General features: G+C 39.6%; 1 protein-coding gene across 1 annotated transcript in view; it reads right to left on the bottom strand.

Moving 5' to 3' along the window:
- Positions 1-23006, bottom strand: part of LOC103304446 (coiled-coil domain-containing protein 7-like) — a 430240-nt gene that overhangs the window by 8138 nt on the left and 399096 nt on the right. The window contains exons 28-30 of the mRNA XM_054716612.1: positions 22050-22133; positions 16539-16622; positions 2906-3025 (exon numbers count right to left, since the gene is read on the bottom strand). Of these exons, the coding sequence (XP_054572587.1) occupies positions 2934-3025; positions 16539-16622; positions 22050-22133 (260 nt within the window). The 3' untranslated portion in view covers positions 2906-2933. The remainder of the gene's footprint in view (positions 1-2905; positions 3026-16538; positions 16623-22049; positions 22134-23006) is intronic.

The raw sequence follows: 23006 nt of genomic DNA, 5'->3' as shown, positions 1-23006 counted from the left end.
AAATCCTCTAAACAAAAAAATCAGCAAAGAAGCAGCAATGCTACGTGACTCACTAGAGCAGATGGATTTAATTGACATCTTCAGAACATTTCACCCCAATGCTACAGAATATACTTTCTTCTCAAATGCACATGGGACATTTTCAAAGATAGACCACATACTGGGTCACAGGCAAAGTCTCTACAAATTCAATAAGATTAAAATCATTTCAAGCATCTTCTCAGACAACAATGCATAATATTAAATAAAAACAATCAAAAATTCGAACACTTGGAGAATAAATAGCATGCTATTAAACAATGACTAGGTAACCAGAGAGATCAAAGAAGAAATAAAAAAAAATATCATGGAAACAAACAACAATGAAAACACAACAATCCAAAATCTATGAGACACAGTGAAAGCAGTCTTGAGAGGGAAGTTCATAGCTCTACAAGCCTATTGCAAAAAACAAGAAAGAATGGTAATAAATTACCAAATCCTACAACTCAAAGAGTTAGAAAGAGAACAACAAGAAAAGTCCAGCGTAAGCAGAAGGAAGGAAATAATAAAGATCAGAGCAGAAATAAACAACATAGAGACCAAAACACACACACACACACACACACACACACACACACACACACACACACACAAAAGATCAACAAAACCAAGAGCTGGTTCTTTGAAAGGATAAACAAGATTGATGAACCGCTAGCCAGGCTCAATAAGAAGCAAAGAGAGAGGACCCAAATAAACAAAATCAGAAATGAAAGAGGAGAAATAACAACAGACCCCACCGAAATACAAAGGATTGTTAAAAAATACCATGAACAACTCTATTCCAATAAACTGGCAACCTGGAGGAAATGGACATATTCCTAGAAAAATAAAACCTTCCAAAATTCAATCAGGAAGAATCTAAACATCTAAATAGGCCAATAACTATGAAAAAAATTGAAGCAGTCATCAAAAAGCTTCCAGCAAATAAAAGCCTGGGGCCAGACGGCTTCACAGGGGAGTTTTAACAAACATTCAAGGAAGAAATAAAATCTATCTTCCTCAGACTATTCCAAAAAAATTCAAGAGGAAGGAACACTTCCAAGCTCATTCTATGAAGCCAGCATCACCCTAATACCAAAACCAGATAAAGACAACACAATGAAAGAGAATTACAGGCCAGTATCCTTAATGAACATAGATGCCAAAATCCTTAACAAAATTTGAGCAAATCGAATCCAGCAGTACATCAGAAAGATCATACACCATGACCAAGTAGGATTTATCCCAGGGATGCAAGGATGGTACAATATCCACAAATCAATAAATGTGATACATCACATAAACAAATTGAGAGATAAAAATCACATAGTCATATCAATTGACACAGAAAAAGCATTTGACAAAATCCAACACCCTTTCTTGATAAAAACTCTCAGCAAGGTTGGAATCGAAGGATCATACCTCAACATATAAAAGCCATATATGACAAACCCATAGCCAACATCATACTCAATGGGCACAAAATAAACCATTTCCCTTAAGAACACGAACAAGACAAGGATGCCCACTCTCACCACTCCTGTTTGACATAGTACTGGAAGTACTAGCCATTGTGATTAGACAAGAAGAAGAAATAAATGTCATCCAAATTGGAAAAAAAAAGAAGTAAAACTGTCCTATTCACAGATGACATGATATTGTACATAAAAGTCCCTAAAGACTCCATCAAAAATCATTAGACTTAATAAATGAATTTGGCAAGGTAGCAGGATACAAAATTAACGCCAAGAAATTTATAGCATTTCTATACACCAATAGTGAACTATCAGAAACAGAGACTAAAAAAGCAATCCCATTTACCATCACACCAAAAAAGTTAGGATACCTGTGAATAAACTTAAGGTTGTAAAGGACCTAACGCAGAAAACTACACGACACTGAAAAAATAGAAAGAGGAAGACATAAACAGATGGAAGAACATACCATGTTCATGGATTGGTAGAATCAACATCATGAAAATGTCCATACTACCCAAAGTAATCTATATTTTCAATGCACTCCCCATTAAAATACCAATGGCATATTTTACAGAACTAGAAAGAACTTTCCAAAAATTCATCTGGAATATAAAGATCCCGAATATCTGCAGCAATCCAGAGAAAGAAGAACAAAGTAAGTGGGATCTCAATACCAGATTTCAAGCTGTATCACAAAGCCACTGTTCTCAAAAGAGCCTGATACTGGCACAAGAACAGACATATAAACAAATGGAATAGAATAGAGAACCCAGCTATCGACCCAAATCACTATGCTCAATTAATATTTGACAAAGGAGGCAAGAACATACAATGGAGTCAAGACAGTCTCTTCAATAAATGTTGTTGGGAAAATTGGACAGATACATGCAAAAAAATGAAAATAGACCACCAACTTACACCATACACAAAAATAAACTCAAAATGGATAAAGAACTTAAACATAAGACAGGAAACAATAAAAATACTAGAGGAATCCACAGGCAGAGAAATCTCAGACATATGCTGAAGCAATTTCCTCACCGATAACTGCTCTTAGGGCAATGGAAATGAAAGAGAAAATAAAGAAATGGGACTACATCATCAAAATAAAAAGCTTCTGCACAGCAAAAGAAATGATCAACAAAACAAAAAGAAAGCCCACTGCATGGGAGAACATATTTGCAAATGTTATCACTGATAAAGGTTTAATCTCCAACATTTACAGGGAACTCATACAACTTAAAAAAAAGAGAGAGAGAGAGATAAATGATCCAATATAAAAATGGGCAACGGACCTAAATAGAAACTTTTCGAAAGAAGACAGAAGGAAGGCCAAGAGACATATGAAAACATGCTCAAAGTCACTAATTATCCGAGAAATGCAAATCAAAATGACAATGCGGTACCTTCTCACACCTGTCAGAATGGCTATCATCAACAAATCAACAAACGACAAGTGCTGGCAAGGATATGGAGAAAAAGGAACCCTCCTTCACTGCTGGTGCGAATGCAGACTGGTGCAGCCACTGTGGAGAACAATATGGAGTTTCCTCAAAAATCTAAAAATGGAACTCCCATTCGACCCTGAAATCCCACTTCTAGGATATATTACAAGAAACTAGAATCACCAATCAGAAAGGATATATGCAACCCTATGTTCATTGCAGCACAATTCACCATAGCTAAGATTTGGAAACAGCCTAGGTGCCCGTCAGCCGATGACTGGATTAGAAAACTATGGTACATCTACACAATGGAATACTATGCTACTATAAAAAAGAAGGAACTCTTACCATTTGTAGCAGCATGGATGGACCTGGCAAGCATTATGTTAAGTGAAATAAGCCAGGCAATGCAAGAAAAATACCACATGATCTCACTCTTTTATGGAAAATAAAGAACATTATAACCTGATGAACAAAAAGATAGATACAGAGGCAGTAAAGCATCGAAGAGACTGTCAAATTACAGTGGGAATGCTGGAGAGTGTTGGAGAGGGGGGGAAAGAGATCAACTGAAGGACTTGCATATAAGCACAACCAATGGACACAAGACACTGGGAGTGTGGGATGAGGGCATGCAAATAGGGGTAGGAGAGGCTGGGGGAAAGTCAATGGGGGAAAAAGGAGATAGATGTATTACTATATGTAATACTTAAACAATAAAATAACGTTTTTAAAAAATAAAATAAAATATCAAGCTTCTGGCCCACAACAAAAAAAGCCCATGAATAAAGGCAAAACAAACAAACAAACAAACAAACAAAAAAACACCAAGTCACAGAATGGGAGGAGATATTTGCAATACATATGGAAATAATATGAACTGAATAGCAATGAAAATAACACATGAACAATTATTTAATGACAAAAAGAAATAGCCAGGATGGTTTTTAAAAAAAATCAACTAACAACATCAAGTGTTGCAAGAATGTGGAGCAGCTAAAACTTTCACACACTACTGGTATATATGTAAATAGGTGTAATAACTTTGGAAAATTGTTTTGAACTATCCATATAACATGTGCATACCATGACACTCCTATTATACCCAACAGATATGATTGTATACATGCACAAAAAGACATGTACAGGAAAATTCACGGCAACTTTATTGACACAAGTCAAATATGGACACAATATAAATGTACATTAACAGTAGAAGGAATGAATAAATTGTGTGATTTATTCAGTCAATGTTATACCACTCAGCCATGAAAAAAAGGACTACTAATTCACAAAACAACACTGGTGAATCTCACAAATATAATGCTGACTGAAAGAAGGCAGACACAAGAATACACACTTAATAATTCCAAAACTAACCTATGGTAATAAAAGTCAGAACAGTGGCTTCCCTGCAGTGGGAGTGGGGGAAGAGTTGACTTGGAAGTGGTGTGAGGGAAGCTTCTGGAATATTAATATCACAGATCTTAATCCATATGCAGTTGCATAAGTATATACTTTATAAAAATTAATCAAGCTGCACACTTAAGATTTGTGCATTTTACAGGTATGCATGTTATGCTTTAATTCAAAAAATATTTTTAAAAGCATAAACACAAAATTCAGAATAGTGGTCATTCCTGGCGGAGAGGCCAGGAGATGGGAAGGAAGTACAGAGATGGCTTAAATTCACATGTGTGAGACATACAGTACATACACTCTTTTTTGCATGTATCAAATGTTACATTATAACATTAAATGTTAATAATACTTTAGTAAAAATAAATTTTTCAAATATTTAAATCCCAACAACCCCCCCGCCCTCCAAAAAAAGAGAACATGCTGATCATGCTGGTTCTCCCTTAACCTTTTATAGGAGACATCCCCCTACTCCTCTACAGCCAGGGAACTGGGTCCTCCTAAAGAAAATCTATCCATCAAATAATTTACAGCCCCATTGGCAAGGCCCTTATCGGGTACTCCTAACTACACTAACTGCAGCTAAACTATCACGGCATACCCCATTGTTCCAGCTTTCCAAATTAAAACTCATCTCGGCATACCACCATTGCATGAGCAGGAGTCCCCTAAGTATCACAGCCACCAGATCAGGCCCACCAGATCCACCTTACCTGCATCCCAGAAGAGGATGGATGAGTGAGCACTCCTGCACTTACCCCCTATATAATAACCTTAACAAACCTGACTTCCCTGAAAACCCCACTTCCTCTCCTAATACAAATCCTCCAAGACCTATATATTGCCACCTCTCCCTTTGTATCAGGATTCTCCCTTTTCTATGGGACTTCCTTCTAGAAGGGGACTTAGATTACCCATGCAACAAGATTTCCTTCCTTCTAGATCCCGAATATACTCTCCCTCTCCCCCTTAGGATAATCCTGACCCTGGAATTGAGAATTAGCTCTCCTTCTCAACCTGTTCCAACCCTCCTCTCCTAAAGCCATAAGGAACTTTCTCATCTCCACTCATCACAAAAGAACCCTTAACCTTACCCATTCCCTCCTAAATCAGATCAATCTAACCTTAGCCAGGAATATCTAGCTCTGCCTTTCCTTTTCCTCTTCAGCATATACCACTATCCCTATACTAATTAAGAGATGGGATCAGGCAAAACTCACTCTAGCTTATAAAAAGGAAAATGGAACTATATTCTCAAAGGGCAGAAATCCTTCTGGGTAATTATCCTACTGCCCAGGCAAATCAAGCCTCCCTTCTTTTCTGTATTTATATTAAATCTCTTACTAACGTAGCTCCTTCCTCCATCCCAGTCCCAGATCTTATTACTTTACACACCCAACTAATCACACAAAACCCTTTATGCTTTACAAAGTCACAGGCAATGCAACAATAGGACATCTTCAATCATTTGCTTGCAATACTCCTGTTTACCTAGAAATACTGAATGGCCATTGGTCCCAAAGGGTTGACTACCAGGTCTTTCCAGAAGCCAATGGTTGTTTCCTAGAGCTGGTCCATTATTCTTGTTATGCGAACATCAAGGCCAGAGGCTTCAACTACTCCTTTCCTTCTGTTTCACTTTTCCTTGGATAACAGTCCAGTGTAGTGTTCCAGCACACTTTCAATGCAATAGAATTTCAATCACTCATCTGCCACCTCTAATCAGTAGTACTATGACAACTACCCTCTTTGTTTGGAGCACAGAACTGAGAAAAGGAACCCCATTTCCATTAATCCATCTCTTCTGTCTATACCTTCCAGCTTGTTTCCATGATAAGAGATTTTTCTTCCTCTGTTGGGAAAACACACACATGTGCCTCCTGACCAACTGGACAGGAACCTGTACTTCTGTCTATCTCCCTTCCAATGTAAATGTAGCCCCCAATGATCAGATATACCTATCCCCATAACCATCATATCCAACACAAAAGAGCAGTCCAGGTAATCCATCTCCTCATAACCTTTGGTATGACAGCACATGTTGAGACTGGCATATGGAGTTTAACCACTGCTCTATCATATTTTGAAATCCTGTCTTAGGACCTTAAGAAAACTTAGATGACATTGCTAAATTTTATTTCAAATTCAGAACTAGATAGTTTCATTAGTGGCTGTTACCCTCCAAGTTCAGAGCGGACTAGACCTCCTAGGAAGGGGTTCTAGGCCTTTTTTCTGGAAGAAAAATGCTGTTTTTATGTCAATCTGTCTGACCTAGTTAGGGGTGCTGCCCAAAATGTAACAGAAAGGGCCCCAAAGATGAGAGATCATTAATCAAAACCATGGGGCTACAGGCTAAAGAATATAAAGAATGTGGCTCCTTCCCTTCATAGGACCCTTAACATTCCTATTCCTCATCCTAATTTTTGGCCCATGTATTCTGCGCCATTTCTCACCTTTCCTTTATGAATGCTTTTGAGCCTTCAGCAACCAGTCTCTCAGGGAAATCATGTTGCTGCACCCCTCACTCCAACAAGTGTTCCAGTCAACTGCAATCAAAGTCCATCCCCCTATGATCTTGATGTCCCCCTTCAGCAGGAGTAACAATGGAAAATACGATCTCTGCCCTTACTCAAAAAAAAAAAAAAAAAGGCTGGAACATTAAGTCTGATCAAATAATTGAATCAACACCTACTCCCATGGCACTAATCATTAGTCCATTTTACAAGTGACATTCCCTTTTGCTTAGACAACATTCTATTTCCTAAGTCTACATTCTACTTGCTAAGACCATTATCTTTCCCATCTGCACTTTCCCAGGATCCAGCCTTACCCAGACTCGCCAGCTGATAAAGCCTGCCTAGAGTCCTTTAAAATGAAGCTAATGCCATTTTGGGGCTCGACCATCTGGTATCCAGATCACCTAATAAATTCATAATCCCTTACCATGTTAAGCCTCATGAATTCCTCCTTAAGTGACATTAACAATCTGTTGTGGAACTTCAAAGGAATATGCTGTTTGAATCCTACTGACAATTCTTAATTGATAAAAAACAACATTCAACAAATTAGAGAAACCATCTCCAAGATAAAACAATGAGGATGATTTTTTTTTTTAATTTGGCTAATCCAAGTAAACCTCTTAGATATCCAGCCTGTCTGGATTATGGGAATCTTTTTTGTTTTTGTTTTTTTGTGTGTGTTTTTCTTGTATTCTGATTGTATGCTGCTGTATTCAATATCGTTTTAGATCCTGCATTTGCTATATGCAATTCCCAGGAACTGCTTTCAAGGCAGAAGCAAATGAAGTCCTGCAGGATGAGACCTTTGACGATATGATATGATAGATATAACAGTGGGGAACGTTAGGGTCAGAAATAGAATATTGGTGATCAGCTAATATGATAAAAAATATTAATCAAGCTCTGTTAACCATGATTTTTTTGCTCATTCTGAACTGGCTGGGACCTGGAAGTGAAGAACTATCTATTATCATGGAAAAATTAACAACCTTGTTATCCAAATAATAGAATCCCAGAGGTGCCCACTGACAGCCTGCATTGCATGTAAGCTGTCACCATTATACACACTTTTATTCTGTTAGGCTACTTTACAATATAATCTTTCTCCTACCCAATATAAGCAGCTGACTTATGGGGAGAACGGGGCTTACAGAGCAGATTTTTGTGGAAGACCTGCTGCTCTTCCATACTGGCCACATTACTGAACTAGATGCTCATATATGATTCAACCCTGTCTCTGCTTAATTGTTTCAAGTAGTAACAGGCAGCCAGGACCCATTGGTTGTCCAGTTTAAAATCCAGGAGTATAATAAGCAGGAGAGTGGACCTGTGAAATGCAAGGGAAAAATTACTCCATTCCAGGACTCAGAGGATGAAGCAGCAAAGAAGGTGAAGACTGTTCAAGAACCTGGGGAGCCCAGTAAGAAATGGAATTTAGCTTCCCTATTCTGGGAATCTCTCTTTCTCCCATATTCTAATTCCTTTATTGGCAATTCACTTTCTGTTTTTTGCTGCTTCAGACTCAAGGCCAACCTCATGGGAGTCTGGCATCCAGCTGTGTATCCAGCTGGAGCTATGGCTGGCACAGAAGCTCCCACAGCTGCAAATGGGTTGGGTGCTTCCTCAGTGCCACTACCATAGTATTCAGGTCTGGGAACCCTCATGGGACACACACTGAATTCCAGTTTAATAGGCTCTGTGTCTGGCCTGGAAGATCTGAGAAGCTTCCCAGGCATACAGAGTAATGCTGACTTCACAGCACCACATCTCCACTCTGAATGCATGTTAACAGTGTCCCCAGAGCTGGGGACCACTTATAGAAGGTGCTAAGCTCTGGGCCCCTGGATGGTTGGGGATTGGAGTCTAAAGGCTACTTTCCCAGAAACCCCCTGTCCAAGCTTCTTTAAGCCTGGTGCTAACAACCATGCCTCCACCCTGACTGTGATGTGCAGAATAAATATAACTTTTCTTTCTCTCCCTCAGCGCGAAAGATGATGTGTTTACAGGTGGTAGAGACACCTCCTTCCAAAATGACACCTGAAATTCCCCTCACCCTCCCCAACCTGTCCCCCTCCCCCATACCTTGTAGATTTGAGGAATGCAGGGCTCTGACCTCCTGGTGCTCTTGCTAGGGAATAGGGGGAGAAGGGCACCCCATTGGATGCATTAAGAAAAGCTGCTTAACTGGTTTTGCTGATGGCAGTGGCCCCAGCCTCTCTCTTCTATGCTAAGGGGCCCATGGCATTACCACTAGCAGCCTTGTTGCACTTCAGGTGCATGTCCATCCCCCCTGTGGGCTCCTGAGCAAAGAAGGGCATCACCCTGCACTCAGCTTTCTTTTTGTTTGTTTTTTCCTCAAAATCAACAATTATACAATTTCCATTCTGGGAGAGTGCCCCAGGCTGGCATGGAATTTTATTCTGGGTTTTTCAAAGAAAACTGTCTGCCTTTAACTGCCTTTCTAGTGCTAGTGCCCAGTCTTCAAAAAGTCTTGTCTGAGTCATCTGTTGGAATGCAGATTCTAAGTTCTATGAAAGCTTCCAATAAGATCAGAGGCAAAAAGAATCTTCTGTGTGGAGATAACTAAGTTCAATCCAAGGATGCCAGATCAGCACTAACATTCTAACCCTTCACTACTGGGCAAAATTTTATTGTTATTTTGGAAAGGTCTCTGTCCCAGTGTGGGAAAGGAAGGGCAAAACACCATTCTCTGGATGCAGAGACTGACAGTGGGTGGCCCTGTGAAAATCCTAGGCTCTGGCACATGACCAGAAAGCTTGAGAATATTGAGGACGCTCAACCATTTCCTCAGCTTTCCAATCTCTCTCCATTCCAGAGTTTTCATTTTTTCCTCGAAATGAACAACAATACAATTTTCATTCCTCAAAAGTGCCCACACTCTGGCATGGAATGCAGATTCAGAGAAAGAGATCTCATCTGAGCCTAAACTTATCTGAGCCAAACAATTTAGTTAAGTTCACCTGTGATTACTAAATTAGTGACTTAAAATAGATCTCATCTGAACCTAAACTATTTAAGCCAATCAGTTTGGCTCAATTTATCTCTGGTTTGCTAAGTCAGTGCATGTTGATGTTTGCCAATAAGAAGCCTGTGTTTCTGAAAGGTTATGAAACCTGTTTAATAATTTATGGAATACTAATTGTCCACTTTTAGTTCTTTTTCCTTTCTGCCTGATACCTCCAGAATTTGGCAATTCTTAATGAGTGAGTTATGCCAATGCATTTCTTTGCATAAATCCAATAATACCAATTCCAAACTATGTGGTCTTATTGACTAAGACTTTGACATAATTGCCATGTCTAAAGGAGATATGTCTGAAATTCTGGATGCCGCCAGAAGTCCTTAAGGAATTGCGATTGACCCTCAAACTGATTGAAGCCAATCAAGGGCCACTTGTAAAACTGGCCTGATACCTGCTTGGTCACCTGGTTCATGGCAATCTTTCAAGGGAAGGTGCAAAGATAGTTTTCCACCTCAAGAGGTCTTTGGGGTTTTTTTGTGTTTTTTTTTTAATATATTTTTATTGATTTCAGAGAGGAAGGAAGAGGGAGAGAGAGGTAGAAACATCCATAATGAGAGAGATTCATGGTGGATCAGCTACCTCCTACAAGATCCCACTGAGGATCAAGCCCACAACCTGGGCATGTGCCCTTGACCAGAATCAAACCTGGGACCTTTCAGTACACAGACTAAAGTGCTACCCACTGAGCAAAACCGGCTAGGGCTCAAGACATCTTTAAAACCTCAAAGACTGAAGAACATAACCCAAACCAGTATCACAGGTACTACATGATAGCAATTGTGATCTTCACTTCTCCACCATGAGTGGCTGGCTCACTAGAGCACAATCTAAAAATTTCTTATGAACAAATGAGATTCCAACAGAGCAGATTTCAAAAAGCCTGTGGGATCAATTTGACAAATTATTACTCTGTGCTTATGCAAATAATAAAGTCAAACTTAATACAGTCTCTTTAAACATGAAAGTAATCTTAGGGAGAGAAATATTGTGCTTCAATGAGAACCACAATGCCTAATTGTAGATATTGGACTCTAATGCAGTCAACTGTCTTCAGTGTCTTGATTTTAAGGCTGTGTCTGAATATGCAATATAGACCTCAACACCTAATGACATCACCAGACATGAAAGATGTTCTAACTTCAGACAAACTATCAGATTGTCATTGTTTGCTTGCTTCCCAGCAAAACCCTGGCCTTTGGATTTCTTCACAACTGCTTTATGATTTGCATTAACCTTTGTGTTCTATTTGTTTCCATTTCTATAGAATGTATGCTTATGTCCTTGTGCACCTAATTGCTTATGTTCACAATATAGACCTCAGTTTAGAAGCCGTCCACGTCAACATCTGCAATGAGGCTCAGTGGTCTCAAATTATTATTGAATCAATGAAACATGGACTGTTTATTCACTTCCCCTGAAACTGTTTTCCTTTTCTGTCCAAACTGGTCTGTAAGAAAAGGCCCAGAGTTTCTCACAGGGAAAATCTTAGACTATTTCGCTTAGCTTAATTTAGATTCAGTGTGGTGGACAAAAGGGCTTCAGACAGGTGAGACACATCTGCCTTCAGGGAAGCCTATCCTACAACCCAATTGGGGACACTGATAGCCTTTCCTTTGTCACATGGGTTTCTGCCTCTGACTGAAGCCTTAGTTGTCTCCTCACTTTTGAGTTTTGCCTTTTAAGCTTCTTGTCAAGTTTGTCATTTCCAAAACACATGAAAAATGCCACGTTCTCCAACATGTCATCCATCTGGACATCGCATGTGTCATCTACCTGGAATACCAGCCTTCATTGTCTTTGCAGAATTCCTCTTCCCTGCATAAAGACTCTTTTTCCATAGTTGCTTCCCCCTTCCAATGTCAGACAGGGAGAAACCCAAAACTGTAGATAGGCAGATCTACTCCTGCTTGAACGCAGGAAGTAGATATAGAAGACAGAGACTTTTGTCCATTTCCCCTTCAGACAACTATGAAAAGGTTCTATTTTTCTGAGGGAGAATGATGCCATTGTAATAATAGGGTATTATTTAACATAAAATAATAAAGGAGAGACCAGATAATATAGGCATGCCATTTATACAGGTTGGCCAAAAAGCTAAATTTAACATTCTCCAACTCTGTACCCCACTGATCAGTGAGCTTAGGGACTGACAAAGGCAGTTTGGAGCATGCCCAGTAAGGTCTGAGTGACATGGGAAAGTGCTTTCCCATCTATCATCCTTGGGAACAGGTAATTGGCAAGAATGGGCATATCTACTGCAAGGACATGAAACCTGAATATTTAAACATTTAAACCAAGGATCACACTCTGTCTCACTCTCGCTCTCTCATGCACCTGGTTCCTTGCTGTCCTGTAGCAGGAGAAGTACTCCACACAATGGGATAATGAACTTAAATTAGGGAGGCTCTGCACTCTGGCCTTACTTTTGGCTTTGCTGAAACCCCAGAGGCTCCTCTTTCAGGACTGGGTTAAGGGGCATGGAACTTTACAACATGAGTAATGTAAATATACACTAATAAAAAATGTTACCACATCACATTCTCCCCTGGAGCTTCATATAATTGTTATTTCAGCAATATCCCAAAAACCTATCTCTCATTATTGATATAGGCATTTGATTCCCTGGTAAGAATTCCATGCCCACATAAAATGGGGGTTTGGGGGTGGAGACATATGTACCTTAAATAACAAAAAAAGGACAACCTTAACCTATAAATGCTGTGCATTATCTGACTGATGTACTCATTGAACATTTCTGTCTTTTTCCATTACCTTAGCTTTCCCTAATCCCAGAGACACAACAATATTGAAATTATGCTGATTAATAACCCCACATTGGTTTCTAAGTATTCAAGTGAAAGGACAATTCTCATACCTCTCCCTTAAATCAAACGCTAGATATTAAGTTTAGTAAGCAAGGCATGCCAAAGCCAAGATAGGCTGAAAGCTGTGGCAGTAAGCTAGATTGTGAATACAGAGATGTTCTTACAGGTGTTAAACCATGGCTAACTAAGAATAATAAGATAGCAAAAAAGTTTCATTGCTGACAAGAAGAACAGTTTAGTGGCTTGGATACAAGATCAAGCCAGCCAGAACACTACCGTAAGCCTAAACAAATTCAGAACAAGACCCTAACTCTATTTAATAGTATGATGGTTGCAGGAAAAGGTTTGAAGCTCACAGAGATTGTTTCAGGAAGTTTTAAAAAGGAAGCTATCTCTTTAAACATAAAGGTACAGGGGAAGCTGCAGGTGCTCCTGGAGAAGCCACAGTAAAGTACCAAGACTCTAAGACACTTAGTGAAGATGGCCACACCACACAACAGGTTTTCAATGGTGACAGAGTAGCCCTATTTTTTAAGAAAATGACAACAGGAACCTGCATAGCCAGGGAGCAAAAGTCAGTGACTGCCTCCAGGGTTTCAAACAGCAGACTGACAAAACCATGAAGATTTAATTCAACTGGTGAGTTTATTTAAAACCCAGTGCTCATTTGTCATTCTAAAAATCCTAGGACCCTTCACATCAATGTTCAATGTCCTCTGTGCTCTATAATGAGAACAACAATGCCCTTTTGACAACACATCTGCTTATAACACAATTTTCAAAATATTTTGGGCCACTGTTAAGACCTACCATTCATAAAAGAGAATCTTTTCAATATATTCCTGCAAATTGACAAGACACCTGGTCACCCAAGACTTCTGAGGGAAAAGCAATGAGATTAATGGTGTTTCACACCAGCCAGTACTACATCCCTTCTGAAGCAGATGGGTGAAGATGAGTAATTCTGAGTAATTTAAAGTCTTATTATATGAGAAGCACATTTCAAAATGCTATAGCTACCATCCTATCTAATAAAAGAGTAATATGCAAATTAACCATCACTCTGCTACACCCACAAGCCATGCCCACCAGCCATGCCCACCAGCCAATCAGAGAAAGTATGCAAATTAACCCCAACCAAGATGGCTACGGCCACAGAGAGCAGGAAGGAGGCTTGGGTTTCCCTGGCAATGGAGGAAACCAAGCTTTCCACTTGCCCTTGCTGGCCTAGGCCTCCAATCAATGGTACAAAGTTTCAATTATAGAAGGTAAATAAATTCCAACAGAAATGGTGGCAGCCACTGAGCTTGAAGAGCAGGAGGCTAGGGTTGCCCCGGGCAATGGAGGAAGCCAAGCTTCTGCAGCCCTGGCTGGCTCAGGCCTTCACTACAGGCTACAAAGTTTCAACTGTAGAAGATACGTAAGTCCCAACAGAAATGGCTGCCACCATGGAGCGAGCAGGAGGCTTGGCTCCACTCCAGGCTACAAATTTTCAATTGTAGAAGATAAATAAATTCCAGATACCAGGGGCTCCACTTGGGTCGCCGGGGGGCATGGCTGGCTTGCAAACGACCACAGGCCCCTCGCCCAGGCCGCCCCATGCTCCAAGGGGACTCCCACCCTGATCCAGGACACCCTTCAGGGCAAACCAGCTGGCCCCCACATATGCACCAGGCCTCTATTCTATCTAATAAAATAATAATATGCAGATTCACCATCACTCCAACAAACAAGATGGCTGTCCCCATGTGGTCAAAGATCCTGCCCACATGTGGACACAAGATGGCCACCACATGATGGCCAGCAGGGGAGGGCAGTTGAGAGGGACCAGGCCTGCATGGGAGGACAGTTGGTGGTGATCAACCCTGCAGGGGAGGGCAGTTAGGGATGACCAGGCCGGCAGAGGAAGGAAGTTGGGGGCAAACAGGCTGGCAGGGGAGCAGTTAGACATCAATCAGGCTGGCATGGAGTGGTTAGAGGGTGATCAGGCTGGCAGGCAGAAGTGGTTAGGGGCATTCAGGAAGGCAGGAAGGTGAGCAGTTGGGAGCCAGCAGTTCTGGATTATGAGAGGGATGTCCAACTGCCTGTTTAGGCCAGGTCCCACCGGGATTGGGTCTAAACGGGCAGTCGGACATCCCTCGAGGGGTTCCAGATTGGAGAGGATGCAAGCTGGGCTGAGGGACAACCCTCCCCACCCCATGCATGAATTTCGTGCACCATGCCTCTAGTACATAATAATGGCCCCAATGGATCCGGACAAAGTAAGTTGTAAACATTCAGAAAATGTTTGTAAACACTCAGTAAGTTGTAAAATATTTATACCTACTGTTATCTATGCCATTAACAAAACCTGTGATTCATGGGGGAGGTCAAAATATCAATAGTAACAAGTTGAAAGAAGTTGACTCAGACCCTCCTAATTGACTTTGAAAAGTTCAAGTTTTCCATCAAGGAAATAACTGGTGAGTGGGGAAAATATCAAGAGAACTAGAATAAAAACTGAAGCCTGAAAACTGGAGTCTGAATTGATGCTGTGATCTCATGATACAACTTTAATGGATGAGGAGCACCTTCTTATGTATGATAAAAGAACATGGTTTCTTTTTAAAATTTCTTTATTGATTAAGGTATTACATATGTGTCCTTATCTCCTCATAACACCCCCTTCCCCCGCACTCATGCCGTCACCCCCCTGTTGTCTGTGTCCATTCATTAGGCTCATATGCATGCATACAAGTCCTTTGGTTGATGTTTCCCCCTTACAACCACCCTCCCCTACCTTCCCTCTAAGGTTTGATGGTCTGATCAATGTTTCTCTGTCTCTGGATATGTTTTTGTTCATCAGTTTATGTTGTTCACTATATTCCATAAATGAGTGAGATCATCAGCAGATGAGTGGATTAAAAAACTGTGGTACATATCTACACAATGGAATACTACACTGCAGTAAAAAAGAAGGAGTTCTTACCATTTGAAACAGCATGGATGGAACTGGAGAGCATTATGCTAAATGAAATAAGCCAGGCAGAGAATGATAAATATCACAAGAAATGTGGTTTCTTGAGAAGGAATCTACTCTTGGAAAAGGTGTTGAGAAGATTGATGAATTAACAGCAAAGTTTTAGAACATTATCTAAACTCAGCTGATGAAGAAGTGGCAGGTTTTAAGAATACTACTCCAAATTTAAAAGAAATTCTACCATGGGTATAATGCTATCAAACAGCCTTGCATGCTACAGAGAACTCATCCATCCACTGATGTGGCAAACTCTTGTTGTCTTATTGTAAGAAATGTCCACAGCTACCCCAGCCTTCAGCAACCACCAGTCTCATCCACCAGCAGCCATCAATGTTAGGGTAAGACTCTACATCAGCAAAATGATTACAACTCAGTGAAATTTCAGATGGTTATTATCAGTTTCTAGCCATAAAGTATTTTCAATTAAATATATATTTTTCTTTTGTAAATAAAATGCTATTGTACACAGAATAGAATTCAGGATAGTGTAATCATCACTTTATACACTTTGTGAAACCCCAAATTTCATGTGCCTTGTGTTTTGTGATATTCACTCTATTGCAATACTCTGGAAAAAAAACCCCAAAGTTCCTCCATGGTATGCCTGCACTTAAGGCAAGACTTTAACTAATTGAAGAAGGATATTCACCAAAACTTTTCTCCATGTAATAGTAACCTACAAGTACTTTTTGTTCTTTAAGTTCCACACTTAATTCAACTCCAAAAAGATGAACAAACCTAAAATATTTTATTTTTAAATTCTTCTTACCAAGGAGTTCCATTGATTGTGTCTTCAGCTGTCCCTTTATTACGCCACCTGCAGTTTCATCTGTTGAGCGTTCCGCACTAGCCCCTACTGAAACATAGATTTCAATGCCTATCATTATGATCATTTATGTACAAATAATTTACATAGGAATATATATGTTTTCATGAGTGTGCATATATGCTGGTTGTATCTAGCATATAAAAGTTTTATTGAAATATCTGAATTGCAGATTTACAAAACCATATATTGGAACAGATAGAATAAATATATCAGCCACATTATGCTGATGTTCAGAGACATTTAGTGATTTCTCCAAAACCAAATAACCATGAAATGGTAAAATTGATATACATTTTAGGAGCTATGTCTCATAGTTCCTTAAACACTGCTTATCCCATATAAATTCTTTATCATGCAAATTGAAATCATCCTAGTGAATTTATGATCATAAAATTACTTGCAGGCTTACATTAAATGCACACTCTTTCTGTAGGGATGTACCTCATGAAATAGAACATCACTGTTTGTTTCATTGTTTGTTTGTTTGTTTTTCACCACCAGACAAGTGTCACACCATGGATGGTATAGTCACAGAAACTTCCCATTAACCAGAAATGCGTTGACTCACCAGGGAACATTTTAATTCCCCTTTAGATTTTGTAACTATAAAGCATATAGTTATCAATGAGTAATAGAATAAAGACATCGATAGAATTGAGAAAAACTGCCTTGTAAGGTTCATTTGCATGGAGACCTTGTGACATGTGAGGAGGAAATTGTTTTCAGCAGTACCAGGATCCTGGTTGGTTCCAATTCCAGCAGAGTTTCCATATGGTTCAATGTTTTTCCTATAATTTCCAACTAATAATTTGGTCCAGTGACATAAAAAAATGAGTGAAAGTTATTAAAGAGAAATTAGCATTGTGGCAGGGATAAATTGGATTCAGGAGCTAAAGTAGACTTGAGGGCCAACAATGTATGGAGTGGAAGTCAGTTCTAGTGACCCTGCAAGTGTAATTGGAAACATCTCAGGGTCCTGACACTGCACAGCAGACCTCTTGTTTTGAAGTAATGCCTGAGCCCATGAAAAAATATAAAATCTTGCACTATGACTCTGCAGGCCAACAAGTACCATAACACCTTCTTTCCCACAGCTGGGAAGCTGTGGTATTATTACACAGCAGGCCCATATTGGGCAAAAGAAAAGAAGTTCATTATTGAATAGAAACATTTTGTGAAAGATACATGAGATAGAGCAACACAACACTGGGTAACATTAGCCAATATATTCCAGCTTCTCTGGTTTTTCTCCATTAGGTATAAGTAAAAAACACCTCGTCAGAAGAATCAAGTATGAAAAGTATACTAAGATAAGCGGGAGGCAATCAGAATCGGCTTTGAGGGGAGAAATGTTGGAGTAACTTATGAGAAGAATCACAATTTTCTTACCATAAATATCTTCCCATTGCTTTAAACCTTCCTAAATCTCTTACTATTTGTAGTTCAGAGAGCAATTTTTAGCAATTATTTAGGCATACAATACATTTTGCCCATATAAACTGAAATTTAATGGGTTTTTAAAATCTATATTCAGAGTTCTATAAAACTACCAACATTGATCATTTTAGAATCTAGTTCAGATTGATACTAAATAAATATCAGGGAGATCTAGAAATGCTAATCCCATATAATTATCTTACTTCTTTCCCCTTTTTGTGCTACTATTTCACAGCAGGCCCACCTTATCAGTGAGGGATCCATTCCAAGATCCCCCAGTGGATGGATGCTTGAAACTGTAGATTGTACCAAACCCTAAATATATTATGAGATTTCCTATATAAACTTATCTCTGATAAAAATGTTGGCTTCTCTTTGATATATCCAAACTGCCAGCATCTCCACTCTTGCATGTTGGGACCAGTATGAAGTAAAATCAGGTTTACTTGAACATAAGCAGTGCAATACCATGACAGGGCTTACCCCTGTGATAATTGAGAAGGCTACTGAGTGACAAAAGGGCAGGTAGCGTTATCAGAGTGACTAGGCTAGACAAAGGGATTATTGATGTCCTGGATAGGACAGAGGAGAATGGCATGAGATTCACCATGCTCCACAGAATAGTGAATACTTTAAAACTTGTGAATTATTTATCCCTGTTATTTTCCATTTGATATATTCCATTCCTGATTGACCATGAAGAACAGAACCTGCACATATTAAAACTACAGACAATAAGGATGATGGCACTGAATGCACCTATGATATAAAGTTATACTTATTTTTATATAACTGTGCCCTCTGAATAAGCTAAGAAAGAAGAAAAAAGTATATATTTGAAACTTTCTTTTATATTAGCCTTCTTATTTATAACTCCGGGCACTCTTCATTTGCTCTTGAAAATGAATTATCATGTTCTGTATCATCTTACTGAAATCGTTTGGGACCCCACACATCTCCTCTGTGCTACTACAGTGGAATGTATTCTTTTTACACATTGTATAGGCACTACAATACAATGATACACATATCGATTATGTAATTGCCTTTTGAATCAACTACCGAGAAAAAAACATGCATTCCTGCTGTCTTTATGAATTACATAATTCCTTGAATTCATGCTCCTTTAGAAGAGGGATTCAAATTACTGCCAGAAGTCCAGAAGTCTCTTCCTTTCAACATAAAAAAACTTTCTTTACTGTTAAGGCAGATATGCTAACAAAAAGATCCCCCTTACTTTTTCTTTCCTTTCTTTCTTTTTTTCTTTCTTTCTTTCTTTCTTTCTTTCTTTATTTTTATTATTTATTTATTTTTTTAATTTGGAATCTCTTTTTCTAACCTTCACTCTGAAAGATAGTTTGGCTAGATATAAGAATCATAGTGACTTTTTTTTTTCTAGTAGCACTCTAACTATGCCTTTAGGCCTCTGCAGTTTGTGATGCCAAGACAGCTCTTCATCATACCAGGTTTCTCTTTTCTATGATGTGTTGTTTGCCCTTTGTGTGTTTTATTATTTTGTCTCTTTCATAAACTTTACCAAGATGGGTCTTTTATATTTAATTGTACTCATTCTACTTAGATTTCATTGAGCTGGATGTGCAGATTGATATTTATCATTGAATATGTTTGAAATTACTAAACCATTATTTCTTTTAATGCTTTCCCTGCCTCTTTTCTCCATGCTCTACTTTTACATTTCCCATTATGTTAGGTATAGAGATTCTTTCTTCTGAGATTTCCAATATATTCCTGAGTTCTCTATTGCATTTAACCTTACAGTTATTGGAATTTCAATGCCAAAATTGTCAGTGTTTTTATTTTCATACTAGAGGCCTGGTGCATGAAATTTGTGCATCGGGGGGTGTCCCTCAGCCCAGCCTGCACCCTCTCCAATCTGGGACCCCTAAACGGACAGTCAGAGATCCCTCTCACAATCTAGGACTGCTGGCTCTCAATTGCTGGCCTGCCTGCCTGATTGCCCCTAACTGCTTCTGCCTGCCAGCCTGATCACCCCCTAATCACTCTCTGGCCAGCCTGATCACCATCTAACTGTTCCCCTGCCAGCCCAATTGCCCCTAACTGCCCTCCCCTGCCAGCCTTTTCACCACTAACTGTCGTCCCTTGAAGGCCTGGTCACCCCAACTGCCATCCCCTGCTGGCCCAGTAACCCCTAACTGCCCTCCCTTGCCAGCCTGGCCACCCCTAACTGCCCTCCCTTGCTGGCTTGGTAACCCCCAACAGCCCTCCCCTGCAGGCCTGGTTGCCCCTAACTGTCCTCCCCTGCAGGCCTGGTTACCCCTAACTGTCCTCCTCTGCTAGCCCACTCACCCCTAACTTCCCTCCCTGACAAGCCTGGTCACCCCTTACTGCCCTCCCCTGCCGGCCCGATTGCCCTAACTGCCCTACCTTGCCAGCCTAGTAACTCCTAAATGCCCTCCCCTGCCAGCCTGGTTGCCCCCAACTGCCCTCCCCTGCAGGTCTGGCCACCCCTGACTGCCCTCCCCTGCAGGTCTGGCCACCCCTAACTGCCCTCCCCTGCAGGCATGATTGCCCGCAACTGCCCTCCCTTGCAGGCCTGGTCCCTCCCAACTGCCCTCCCCTGCTGGCCATCTTGTGGCAGCCATCTTGTGTCCACATGGGGGCAGCCATCTTTAACCACATCGGGAGACCATCTTGTGTGTTGGAGTGATGGTCAATTTGCATATTACTCTTTTATTAGATAGGATATCATTCCATCTCTTTGTTGATATTTTTATTCCATGAGAATATGACGTCTATTTCTCTTCTGTTTTAAGCATGGGTTTTGTTGCTTAAAATATTTATAATTTATAGAACAAACTATAAGGGCAATAGACACAAAAATTTTTTGGTGTCTGCTTTTATCCTGTCTAGAGTTCATATTTGATATTTCTTTGCATGTCTCATGTGTTTTGTGGTAAAACCTGTGCATTCTGGGCAATGTGTTGTAGCTAATCTTGGTACCGGCCCCCCTCACACCCTCATTTGAAGCCCTTTTGTCATTGTGTGCTTGGTCATTTAAGGAGTGATTAGGTTGGGCTATATAATATTTTACTGAAGTGTCCTTTCATGCGTGCCAACTTCTAGTGTTGTTCCTGTGAGGGCATGAACTTGGGGCATTAACTCCATCACCTTTGGCTGATAGTGTTTTGAAAGACTCCTTTTTACCATCTCCTTCCATAATTGCTCTCTTAAGCTGCCTATTTCCTTTGCTACCATATCAAAAATGGAGACAAAGTGAGCTGGCCACTGATCTGCCAGAACAAGCAGCAGTAATTTACACTCTAACCTGTACTAAAAAGGAAAAAACTCAGGTTGCACCATCACCTAAGACAGTGATTGGTAAACTGCAGCTCGCGAGCCACATGTGGCTCTTTGGCCCCTTGAGTTTTTAGCAAAGGCCAGTTCAGGAGTACCCGAATTAAGTTAACAACAATGTACCTACCTATATAGTTTAACTTTAAAAAATTTGGCTCTCAAAAGAAATTTCAATCATTGTACTGTGGATATTTGGCTCTGTTGACTAATGAGTTTGCCGACCACTGACCTAAGATATTAGAAATATTCCTGGTATTGTAATCACATAGAGGATATTAATAAACAATGCAATGTCTATTTTCTAAATTCCTCTTCTAATCCCTTTCTTATGGTAGCTTTTCTGCATTTGCAAATATAAAGCAACTAATAAGTTAGGTATGAAAAATAAAGTGAGTAAAATGACATTTTAATGGCTTCCATCAAGCATATTCCAAGCTTTCAATAGCAATGGATTTTTGTGGATTCACTTTAAAGAGATGAGTTCTAAAACATGTATGATAATCTTATTACCCATTGATGGTAACTGTTAGAGTTCTACTTACTCTAAGAAGAAATTATGGGGATGTTTTATTATGTAAAATAGCATATAGGTACTTTGGTCATTGAAGGTCTAAACTTAAATAAACCTCTGAGAAGATAAATAAACCATAAATAGACTTGAAATATTCTTGTTCTTACCAGCAAAGTGCATTGATTGTGCCTTGGCTCCGTCCTTTATTATTCCTCTTCCAATAGCACCTAGTAAGTGTTCTGTATCAGTCTCTATAGAAATAAGTAGTTTTAAATCAGTTTTGTAATGTAAACATTAACATACGTGTGTTTGTGTGTGTTGGTTTCCATGTGTAAGTGTGTTTGTGTCTAGTATTCCTAGTATTAGCAATCACAGTTAAAAGATTATACTTAAATATCTGTATTGCCAGGGTATGTGGAAAACTTGGCTTCCTCCATCACCAGGGAAGCCCAAGCCTCCCTCCTGCTCTCTCAGTGGCCACAGCCATCTTGGTTGGGGTTAATTTGCATACTCACTCCTGATTGGCTGGTGGGCGTGGCTTGTGGGTGTAGTGGAGTGATAGTTAATTTGCATATTACTCTTTTATTAGATAGGCTGTTTTATAATATCTGGTTCTTTTTTCAGCAATTATTTTAAATTATGTATTTTGCCCTTTAATCCCTCCTTGTATTATTTCGATACTTCAAAGTTTGCTGATCCTTTTTCTAACAATGTACATCTACTGAGCCCTCCAGTGATTTTTTTTATTTCAGTCATTCTACAGCAACTCCTGGATTTAGTCCTTTTCAAAATAATATCTGTCTATTTATACACATCCCCTATTTAATCAAATATTCACATTATGTCTTATTTTTCTTCTAAGAATGGTTATTTTAAAATTAAATTAATTGGGGTGACACTAGTTAATAAGATCATATAGGTTTCAAATCTACAATTTTATAATACATGATCTGTATATTGCACTGTGTACCCACTACCCAAAATAAAATAATCTTTCATCACAAAATAGAGAGAAGGGATAGTAGAGGGAGAGAGAAATAGAAACATCAATGAGAGAGAGAAATCAACATTGATTAGCTGCCTCCTGCAAGCCTCTGCTGGGGATCGAACTTGCAACCTAGGCG

This window comes from Eptesicus fuscus, chromosome 5 (assembly GCF_027574615.1).
Source record: "Eptesicus fuscus isolate TK198812 chromosome 5, DD_ASM_mEF_20220401, whole genome shotgun sequence".
Taxonomy (NCBI): domain Eukaryota; kingdom Metazoa; phylum Chordata; class Mammalia; order Chiroptera; family Vespertilionidae; genus Eptesicus; species Eptesicus fuscus.
Note: the sequence above shows the minus strand (reverse complement) of the source record. Positions and strands in the feature narration are given on the sequence as shown.